At 35.8% G+C, this 12,032-nt stretch overlaps 1 protein-coding gene across 2 annotated transcripts in view; it reads left to right on the forward strand.

The window, feature by feature from the left end:
- The window catches only part of STK24 (serine/threonine kinase 24), a 61,286-nt gene that overhangs the window by 37,574 nt on the left and 11,680 nt on the right, over positions 1-12,032 (forward strand). For both annotated transcript variants that reach the window (XM_049815988.1, XM_049815989.1), the window contains exons 3-5: positions 2,106-2,162; positions 5,135-5,243; positions 5,356-5,513. In XM_049815988.1, coding sequence (XP_049671945.1) covers positions 2,106-2,162; positions 5,135-5,243; positions 5,356-5,513 — 324 coding nt within the window. The remainder of the gene's footprint in view (positions 1-2,105; positions 2,163-5,134; positions 5,244-5,355; positions 5,514-12,032) is intronic.

Here is a 12,032-nt window from a genome sequence, read left to right on the forward strand (position 1 = left end):
ACTCTCTCAAGATGAGCTATAATTCTTGGGATATCTGTGGTGTCTGCAGAAAGTAAGCGTTATCAATATGCTTTATGTAGATAGATTACATTTTAAAATTACTTTTTCTCCCTAAAAAATGTGTTCTGGCTATTTAAAAATATTTTTAACGAGGCTGTGTTTGTCAAATAATATTAGCTGACTCCTGAAGAAAGGTATCTAAATTTAGTTCGACCTGTGTGTTAAAAATAGTGGATGGTGAAGGAACTCTAATTCAGGGTCTTACCTAAAAATAGTACAATTTTTGTAATTGAAGGTAGGTGGGGAAGGCTGTGTGCATTTCCCTACAGAAGGTGCATTCTGAGACCGGAGAAGGGACACATACAGATGGAACTGCAGCTATAATAATGACTAAAAGGCTTAAATGAGTACTAAGGGATAAAATTTTCTAATCCCTAAGGGGATTTAGAAAAAGTTATGTTCTACAATACATTTAGCACTTTTTCTAAAAAATTTTAATCCGGCTTTATAGATGAGTATTCAGTTTTATGGGCCCTGGCTGTGAGCTGTTATTTTTGCATTAAGTTTTATTTTGCAGGATAAAGTAAATAAATATTGTTGCTATTTATTTGCTCCTTGCTCTGAGAGATCCCTGCATTTTTATGCTAGAAGTCTTGTGAATGTTTAGTACGTAGAGTTAAAACTAACAAACCATAATATAACTTAATCATAAAAACTAAACCAAAACCCACCATAAGTTCCACGCAGCAATTTGATTTGAATATCTATCTGGTTGATTTATGGCCTTGCTTTAAAACATGTTTCAAGGCTGGTACTGCAAGGAAAAGGTGGACTAACTGCTTTTCTTAGTGTATTTGGGAGTAAGATGCTGCAAACAGTGGAAAGAAATGATTGGGTCCAGTCTCTTTAAATATTCCTGTAATATGTATCAGGGTTTCTCTTGAGAATATAGTAGCTTGATTTTTGTTGTTGTTGTTAGCTTTTATTTTACTTGCTGAAGCTAACAAATTGCTATAGTAATCGTAAATAATCTTTATTACTAGTTTGCTTCATCTTTCTTGAACACAGTTGTCCAAAATTCTATACCATATATCAGATGCATAAGCATTAGTGGAGAAAACTTACTGGTATTCTTCCTTAGGTCAGACAGATGACCGTTCCAGAAAATGAAACAATGCAGAGATGCCAAGAATAAATTTTAAATTAAAGTCAACCTAGATAGGAGTCAGGCTAATTGAAGAAAGTATTTTGGGGTATCTGTACAAATAAAGATAATCAACAAAATAAGACATTTTTTTCTAAGGAAAGGGAACATATTTTATGTAATGTAATTATTATTTGGTATTCTGAATGTCTATAATCAGAGTTTTAAAATAATGTAATTATTATTTGGTATTCTGAATGTCTATAATCAGAGTTTTAAAATGTAAGTTTATTCTCCTCCATTTTCATTGAGTGGCCCCTGTCTGTCTCTTTCTTGTCTCAGAAGATACTTTTGCAAAATGTACTAAGGAGTTCTGATAAGAACAAGTAGGTGGGTGGCTTTTGGGAGTTAATATGCTGGTGAACTCAGGCTCAGAATACTTGTCCAGTTCTAGCTGGCATAAAGGCAAGAGGTTTCCTTCTGCTACTTGACTCTTTGGTAGGGATTAAAGTTTCTTCTTCCCTGGATACTGTCTATATTCTAGTAGTATTAATATCAGTACAAAAAAGAGGTACCATGAAATGAGCTTGAGTGTGACATTAAGAGTATGCATCAATTATTTGGAAGTAATGAACTTCTAATATCTGTGCTCTTACCCATTGGTAAATGTGAAGTAGCTTTCCTCTTGTTAATTTAGAGGAACATAATTAAACTTTCCTGAACACATACAATTGGGTAAATAGCTTGTGACAGACTAAATTAATTCCTTATCAGATGGGACTAAAAATAATATATCTTAAAAGATTAATCCAAAGATATTTTGGAGGAACCGCTAAACGTTAGTGGTCTTTCAAAACTGTAGATTATTTCTTCAGCAAAAAGAATGGAACAAGTTCCATTAACTGATTTTTTTTAAACTTAATACTCTTTTTTTGTTGTTGTTGTTGCTTTTGTTTTGCAGGATACAAAATTATGGATAATAATGGAATATCTGGGTGGAGGCTCTGCCCTTGATCTAGTAAGTAAATTATGTATGATTTTTGTTATTTTACCTCACAATTATTTTCCTATCTTGCAATTCTGGAAACTGTAATATGTCATTTGGCTATGACAATGTTTGCTTCTAGTAAAGGAGAAAAAGTATTTGTCAATGCCAGGAAAATGTTATTTTGCATGAGGCAAAGCTGATTATTTGTATAGATGGAAGGGAACTAAGCAACATAATATTGGTAGCAGGATATAAACATCTTGTAGTGCTAATCTTCAGTCAGCCAGAGAGCGCTAGTAGCTGCAAATAGTTTTTTCTGTCTCTTAATTCTGCCACCACAACTCCTGCTAGTATATACATTTTAATGTATCTACCCTCCACCCCCAAACAAACAAACAAACGGAAGTTTCCCTATTTGAAGTCTAAATAGACAGAAACACAGTTTAGGCTGGTATTAAAAAATATATTTCAAAGTAACAGGAGGAGCAGTGGGCTCCCGCGAGGATATGGAGCCCTTAGAGAAGTCTGGATAGACTGGTGAGCTGGGCAATCACCAATCATATGAAAATTAACAAGAGCAGGTGCCGCATTCTGCATCTGGGATGGAGTACCCAGTTTTGAATCATAATTCAAAAGGTTTGGTGCAGATTATGATTTCCGTGCCTGGCTGCTGTCCATTCATTTTGGCTATTTAAAAAACCCCTACAAAATCACACACCATCTTATATTTATTGTGGATTTAAAAAATAGTATTATAGAAATAAAAATGGATTTTTTAAGTATGTGAAAACTGTCATACCAATTGAGATGGAATGTCTCTGTAGTTGTTCTCAACTGGGGCAACTAGTAAATGCTTGAGGAAAGAGCAAAAGGAAGAAGGCCAGTGTAGAGGGATTCTGCTGGTGACATCTGGAAGACAGGAGGAGGTAGTAAATGCAGGCTTCCTGCAGCTGTGCTGCCATATTTTAATTGTAATTACCTTTTGGAACCCATTTATATCTTTAGTTTCCACATCCTGTTAGAAGGAGTTCTGTGGTTGTGTAAAAATTGATCATGGTCCAGATAAAGATATGCTGAAAAAAAGTTTTATTGTTACAATAGTTTTTTCCTGATGAAAGAGCCATTAGAAACAGGGTTTGCTTTTATAAATTAATTATACCTTCTTCATGCTTCAAAAAGGTATGAAAGAGCAGAAAGAAAACAGATGTTATCACATTTTCTTGTACCTTTTTTTTTTTAATCACACACATTTCACTTTCGTGATGACCACATGTTTATTCCCCAAGTTTGTTGCCTAAAAATAGTACAAAGTCTTTGGTCACATCCTAAAATGTTATTGAAGAAATTGTGTCACAGAACTGAAATCATCATGTAAGTGCATATTAAGCATCTTGTTTGTCTTTCTTTCATTTTCAATTTATGTTCTGCTGCGTGTTATTCTAGTTCTAACATGCATATTATGGTTCTCAGCTGGAATCTGGTAGGACGACTGGCACGCTTTATCATGTTTCCATACTCGAGGAAAGTTTGAATGGGAACCTTGAATTCCATGTTTGAAGTGTATACATGTCATGTTAGCTTGGTGTTTTCTGTACTTGAATATGCACTGGCTTTTTTGAAAATCACAGCTCACAAAAGAAAGTACATTTAATGCAATTACATATATGTTGTTGTTCAACGTTGAATATAACTTAGGTTGGTGGCTGAGGTACAAGTGCTAATATTCTCAGCCTTAGGTCTGTTTTCACTAACCTCCTCCTCACTAAGGTGACCGAACATCTGACAAAAGAAATTTTCCCCCATTAGATGTGCTGTATGTATCATGTTACCAAGTCTTGGTGCTCCCAGCCTAGCTGGGGCAACGTCTTAGTGGGTTTGAGGGGGTGGCAATATCATGTATATTATTAAAACTAAAGAAAAGCAAAAACCATTGTAAGTAAAGCTACAAAGGTAAAACAAATATGTTATCTGCATTACATGAAATCTCACCTCTGTTCCTACCTATTAGCTGAGGATTTCTGAGGGATGTAATATTTTAATTTTTATCTGAAAAGTTTTATCCAAAATACTTTCTTTCTTACAGAGTAAAGCTTCAGAGATATAACTTTTTGACTGTGTTTCAATGACTGCTATTGTGGAGTAAACTATAATACTGCAATAGTTCCAGTCTTAATTGTTGTCCACAAAGTTTCCATCTCTCTCTCAAAATGCCCTTATTGGTTAAGGAGCCTCTCTGAGTAGTGACGTTTCCTCTGTCCCTTTAGAGTTAGTGGCATACTCACTTTTAGAATTTATGTCAGTTATAGAGAGCTCTGAGATCTTCTACCAGTGCTGTTTCTCTCATAAGAATTAAATTACTTGGAACCTTTAATTCTAACAATTAGCAGATTTATACCTTCAGCTTTATATGAAAAAAGCTAACTTTTTTAATATGCAATGCTCTGTCAGCCTAGCAGTTTGAGTTGTGTTTTACAGAGCTTCACAAAATCCCTTGCAGTATATAGCAACAGGATATGTGATACCCTATATGCCTTAATTTCTTTCTCAGTCTTTGAGATTTGGGTGCGTGTAGGGCCTGTGGAGTTGCACATGTAAGTTCAGTGTGATGTTAATAATCAGATTACAATGTAGATGCTTTTCAGATGCAGTGTATATATGTATGACCTGACCGCAAAGCAATTACTTGAAACTGTGTCTTTATGGAGCTTTTAACAAACTTTTAAAAGTGTTACGGATAAATGAAGTATTTCTTTGCCTGTTGTTCATAATGCCACTTAGTTTAGAACTATGTATTTTTTTAAAGAATGTTCTGGGTTGTATCTCATGTTACAAAGTTAGCAAATTAGAAGTTTTGAGGTGTGACAGAAGGAGTTTTATAGTCCTTTTTATAGTCACAATGTTATTTCTGTTCTCTCTGTTTCTCCTTTATATGTGTGTGTGTGTATATATGTATACACACATGTGTGTGTATATATAAAAAAAAAATTTCTTGCATTTCCTAGTTAGAACCTGGCTCACTCGACGAAACCCAGATTGCTACAATATTGAGGGAGATACTCAAAGGACTCGATTACTTGCATTCAGAAAAGAAAATCCACAGAGATATTAAAGGTAAATTGTTTTTTATTTGTACTGTAATAATATTAGAAGAGCTCATGAAATGTAAATGAACACTCTTCCAATATCAAATTTAATTTCTGCTATTTCCTCTTCTTTATTCCAGCTGCTAATGTATTGCTATCTGAACAAGGAGAAGTAAAACTAGCAGATTTTGGAGTAGCAGGACAACTAACAGATACACAGATAAAGAGGAATACCTTTGTGGGAACACCATTTTGGATGGCACCTGAAGTAATAAAGCAATCGGCATATGATTCGAAGGTAAGGTATTTCAAGGCATTAGCCAAAGTCCCTTCCTCTTTTAGGTTGAATTACGCAAGTTGGTCTTCAGAATGTAGCTAATAACTTTGGCTGTGTCTAGATAGGTGTATGTTTAGATGATACATAGCAGCTAAAAGCTGTTGGAAAGGAAAGAAGCTTTCCTAATTTATATCCAAACCTTAAGTTTCCTAGTGTAGCCCATCCAGATAGCAAGAAATATGACAATATTGACCATGCAATTGATGAGTATTCTTGATGGTTGTTTAAAAGTAGAAGAGAGCAAATATATACAAAATGTTAATATGCTTATTTTAGAAAAAAATTGTTTTTAGAAAAAAAAAAAAGCAACACTGTTGAAGAATATGGATTTGGTAGGTGTGAAAGTGTTGTGTGAAAGTGCTGTTATTCATCTGTGGAAGAATATGCTGCATAGGTCTATGCTACTCTCTGACCACACTCTTTTACGTATTCTGTACAGGGAGGGTTTAATGTCAAATGTACTTATTTGTAGATATTTACATTGCACAGGAATTTGATTTAGCAGAGTGGTACAGCCACATACTGAAATCACAACACAAGCACAATATATCAATTGTAATATACAGTTGGATCACAACAGAAACACAATTTCCGTTATTGGTCTCCATATATATGCTCACCACCACGGCACTGGGTGGTGTCCCCAGTTGTGAGGAAGGAATACATGCATTGAAGCCAGCTCAAGCCCATTGCTCTTTTCAAAATTCATCTTGTTGGTCACTTGGTTTTTATACTTCTATTAGGCTGAGCTACATATACACCTCCTTGCTGCCCCTCCTTTCCCCTCCCCATTGCACAACCCAGTGACCCACTGGTGCAGCTGTATATCTGAAACAAAGGTCACCCTCAAGGCCCACTTGTGTTGAGGTAAGATCAGCTTTCTTTATGATAATTAGCAGTCATTCCTTATGTTCTTCCCTGAGCTCATCTTTCTTGTCCATCTCCTCTGATGCCCTTGTAGTGATTTGTTGATTGGTCACATCTCCATGCAATGAGACAGGTTGGTGTGTTTCTTTCCACTCCGACGCATGTAAGGAACTTGCCAATACTGACTCTGGCCTAGACTGTTTGTTTGTAGTATTATTTCCTTCCCTATTTTATATCTTTCTGTAGAGCCTCTAGAACATTAAATGACCCCAAATTCCCCATTTGAAGTTTGAGTAAACCATATTTGTTTTTTTGGGTGGTGGTTATTTTTTTTGTTTGGTGGTGGGGGTTTTTTTGTTTGTTTGTTTTTTGTTTCGTTTTGGGTTTTTTTTTGTTTTTTTTTTTGAGATTTGGCTTCTGGGAATGATCTTCACTTGGACAAAGCGTGATTCAGTCCGCAGGTTTTGAATTCTGTCTGTGTCAGTCTACAATGTCATGTGGACATAAAAAGATCTTGGATACTTGATGACTTCCCTAGAATGCCAGAGCTCAAGTTTTGGATGAACTAGAGATACTTGCTTGTGTCTGTGAACCTTCCGGCACTTAGAGACCGGACTAAATTTTACAGACAATAGTTTTACTCTTATTGCACAACAACCACTTGAGAAGGCCTGTTTATTTTAAGATAGTATTAAGCATATGTGAGAACACAGATGTCCAAAGCTAACCTCATTTTCCTTTCATAAGCTGGCCATGCTTGAGAGGTGTCAGACAGGACTGTCTTCTTTATAGCATAGTCCCAGTGAAGTGCAAGCAATTTCCATTACGTAGTTGCTGTGTCACCTAGTTTTGTTCTTTGCCCCATTGAATCCTCTTACTTCCCACATGCTGATGGGTTCCCAATAAAAGCTTGAAAGTTCTCTGTAACGCTACCTTGGGCACAGTTCACCTACTTCTTTCACGCAGTTCATCTGTGTCTTTCCTCATTTACTGTATGCCTCACACCAACTGTTAAATTATTGCTCCTTTTCTGATTGGTTTGATACCTTTCCTTATGCTGGCTCTGGCTGCTGAAATCACACAACTGTGCAAGGCAAAGCAAAACCTAAAGGAAGGCAGATGCATCTTGAGGACCAGCATTGCTAGTTACTGCTATGAAAGCTTAAGGTCTCCTGTTGATTCAGCACTATTATCACTTGTCTTAAAATTATGGGCAGTTGGTGGATTTACTTACCATGGCTTACACTAAATTATCAACAAAACTCACACAAGAACTACTATTCTAGTATACTGATTTCTACTTGAAGCAGTTTTGGATATTAAGATATAGTTACACCTCCTCTAAATTCAGATATGCTTCTGAGTTAACCATTCTGTCAAACACATATTTCAGAATTGAAGAGACAAATTTTTGAGGAATTTCCTATGTGAAGTATTTACACTGTTTTAACCAAAACCTTTTTATCTTTGTTAAAACATTATAAACTAATGCAAAAACAATATTCACTTTAAAGTCTCCTGTGTAAAAATAATGAATACTTAACATAAGCTGTTGATTTTGAATATAGTCTTTATTTTTTTCCCAAACGTATGTTACGGAATGTATGTACGTAATATCTTCTATCTTTTTTGCTAAGGTAGAGAAGCAGATTTTTTTTAATGGATAAAAAATGTGTGCATTTTTTAAAAACGCTGTTTTAATTCAGGATTTGACAGGATTCTTTTAATATATGTGAAACTTAACAATGTCAAACAAAGTCCCAGTCTATGCGCCCAATAGTGTGCTCTCAATATTATGTGAGGCTTCTTGGACTGCTTTATGCGTATGAGACCTGTGTATTCCTCAACTTCTATACAGAATTTGCCCATTCCATTCTTGCTTTATTCAGTCCCATTCCCAAACTTTTTTGTCCTTAAGATATTCCTATTATTCTTTCTCAGACCATATGTTGTAAGGTATACTTGCAAGGCATTCCAACACTTGTCTTTATTGCCTAAAAAGTAATCAAGGTTTGTGATTTTTGACATAGAAGCTGTTGAAATTTTAGTATCTATCAGACTTTTGTAAGTAATAATTCAGACTGATATATTTGAGAACATGGGATTTCCAGATGGCCTGTGTGAGAGAGTAAGTTTGCTATAACATTTGCATTTTAATCTGGTCAGTAGCTAATCCAAGAGGTGTACTTGATAGAAAAAGTTAAAAAAGGAAAAGAAATTTAAAAAAAAGCAGGTGGCAGCTTTAATATAACTGTTATAGTTGTTTTGACACTTCACTATTTTTCCTCATGGCTGGTAGTTCCTTCAGCAGCTAGATTTTATCAGCCCCATGGATTACTTGGACTTCAAAAATAAACTACAAGGGAAAATGAAAAATAAAGTTGAAATTTTTGCTATGCCATTTATTTCCTTCTCTCCAAGCTGTTTGTTCCTTGATACAATGTCCTCACAAGAACTTTCCCTTCTTTCTACTTTCTGTTATTTTGGCAATAGTTCTTTTTCCTCCTGTTTTGATTCCTTTCTTCATCTGAAAGTCAGCATCTCTTCTTATCTGCTTCAGTTTTCCCGTATCTAGTTCTCTGTCCTTTCTACTATATAACTTCTAATAGAAAGTACGTTTTAATTTTAAAATGTTTTTCTCTTGCACATAGCCTGTTTTCTTTGACTTACAAGAGCTTCGAAGTCAGACTAAACTTTACTCATTAGAATGGAAGAGGAAAGGCTTATGGCAGTACTGCAAAAAATAGTAACTAGTGATTTGCTGACTCTCATCTGAACTTGGAAAAATTGTTTTTGTTCAAGGTTTGAAACTGTAAAAATCATAACGTGGTAAAACTTAGAAGATAATGTCAACACTTCTAAGGTCATGCTTCTTCCCCATTTGGAGGACTGATTTGTGCCTGTTCTGGAGTTTCATTGTCACAGACAAGCGTGTCCTATAAATGCCTAGTTGGATACACACACAATTGGTACTGATGTTCCTGTTTTGAGATCCTTTCTTATCTGTGAAAGGAGAGGTTACAGTTCTGGAGGAATTCAGGGTTTTTATTCTTGCTGCTTCCAACAGAAATGGGCTTCCAAAACCCATCTTAGACTTCAAAGAATTCAGTGTGCAGCCATGGTTTGTTGGACTTTTTCATTCATTGAAGGTCACTAGCAGTAGAAAGTTATAAAAACATGAGGAAAAAAAGGAAGTATATATGTGTGTGTGCATGTACACATAAAATTTTGATTATTTTTTTTTATACTTATGTATACACATGCTCCATCTGTGACTGAAAGTCTGGCAGAAGAAAATCTATCCATTTATATGGCTTTAACACAGTCCTCTTGAGAAACTGAAATTCAGAGTAAATTAGAAATAATAATGCTCAGCTGTTAACATGAAGACTCATCTTTGCAGGTGACATTTTTCTTTCATAACCCAGAAAAGCTTTCCTGCTAGAAAAAAGTTACCCACAATTATACTCAGACTTGAGGAGAGCTTAGCTGATAACGCTGTTATTAAGATAAATGAGACTCACAGCTCATATACTTATGGTAATCCTCTGTGCTGACTGTGAGGTGGAAGTTCTGTAACATGGGTTAACAAAAAGTCATTTCATAAATTCAATGGTATGCTAATTGACTCAGGTTTTTTTTTTTTCCATACTTACTTGCCAAATTAAGTAACTAAGCTCTTAACAATAGAATACTGTCTGAACAAGGAAGAAGGAGCTGCTTTTTAGTCAGGCAACGTAGCTGTGATAGTGGAATGGATGCATAGGTTGCCGTGATCAGCCTGTAGTCCTGTATGAGTTAGTCAAAGATAACTTAGCATATCAACTGAGCAGGGACAGATGGATTAGAGGGACACTAAGTAAGAACAGCAGTGATAAATGAAATCTCTACTCTATCCAGTACCTGGAAATAGATCTGTTTACAGAACAGTGAAGATCCAAATGCTCTGTTTGGGATTAAAACCAGACAGCTCACTTCAGAACTTTCCTGTTTTCCTGAGAATAAGTCTTTGTTCTTCTTTCACTTCAGAAGAAACAGAAAAAAACCCAAAACATAAATATTTTTAATTCATATCTTGTCCTTTGGAACAGATGTTTCTGTGAAAATTTTTTTCTTTTGTCTTTGAGGGGTTTATTCATCTATTCTTTTGACTTTTAGGTCTGCTATTTCAGCAGAACGTAGAGAATTACAATGCATTACTTCAGGCAGATTTGGCATTAGGATTTGGATCTAGGAAGATAGTGTTCCCTAGAAAGAGTAGCCATTTTGATGATGAAAACCTATGAAACAAATGTATTTAAGTAATCTTTCCTAAAAACCCAATATACATATCGTGGCATCCCGTAACAGTGTGAATCCAACTCATCAGTGAAATTAAATGATAGCAGATCTAGCACTCGTCTCTGCTGCATTACTTGATTTGTCCCTCTAATGTGGGAGTGAGCCTTTGGATCTGCATTTTGCACGTGCATGACTTAGAGAAGTTTGATTTAGATCAGGCCTTCTTGGCCTACAAGATGTGGCTCACAGGAGAAGGTCTACAAAGCAGATCAGGTAGAAAAGTGCTGTCAATATTTCAGAAGCTACTTGGACCAAATACTTAACTGGTTGAAATCTTGGGTTGAAAAAGTTGAATAATACTGTTCTAGACTGCATTTCTCTAGTCTGTGAATAAGAATGATATATATGACAGTGTTAAACCCCAGGAAAATTACATTCTAATGCATTAGATTTCTGATGGTTGTGCTACCTGATGCTTGTTGAGCAAAAACCTTGTGCATGTTATAACATTTTCCTTTATGCCAATATTTGAGTTTTCCCCCATATTTACAAAGTGTACTCGAATATGGTGGATAAAATGCTATTTTTTAACAATCTACCATAACTTTTTAAAAATATTTGTGTTTCAAGATCAGTTATAACTGTCGGTGTAATAGTATTGATTTAAAAAATTTTAAAACTCTAGTAAGTAGAACCGCTTTAGGTTATAGAGTAAAAATGACCAACGAACTCTGTGTACTTTATTTTATGTGCTTAACCACATAAACCAGACCATGATAGCAAAAACAATTTACATATGAAATAATTTACAGTAAAGGTTTAAAATCTACCTTTGCAAGTGTGTTGGTTTTGGCTGGGATAGAGTTAATTTTCTTCACCGTAGCTGGTATGGGGCTGTGTTTTGGATTTGTGCTGACAGCAGTGTTGATAACACAGGGATGTTTTAGTTATTGCTGAGCAGTGCTTACACAGAGTCAGGGCCTTTTCTGCTTCTCCCCCCACCCCACCAGTGAGGAGACCGGGGGGGGGCACAAGGAGTTGGGAGGGGACACAGCCGGGACAGCTGACACCGACTGACCAAAGGGATATCCCAGACCATACGACGTCATGATCGGCAATAAAACTAGGGGGAAGGTGGGCCGCGGGCTGCTGCTTGGGGACTGGCTGGGCATCGGTCAGTTGGTGGTGAGCAGTCGTTCTCATTTGCATCACTTGTCTTTCTTGGGTTTTATTTCTCTCTCTTTGTTATTTTCATTTTTATTAAAATTTATTATAATTATTTTATTTCAATTGTTAAACGGTCTTTATGTCAAGCCACAAGTTTTCTCACTT

This window comes from Accipiter gentilis, chromosome 13 (genome assembly GCF_929443795.1).
Source record: "Accipiter gentilis chromosome 13, bAccGen1.1, whole genome shotgun sequence".
NCBI classification, from domain to species: domain Eukaryota; kingdom Metazoa; phylum Chordata; class Aves; order Accipitriformes; family Accipitridae; genus Astur; species Astur gentilis.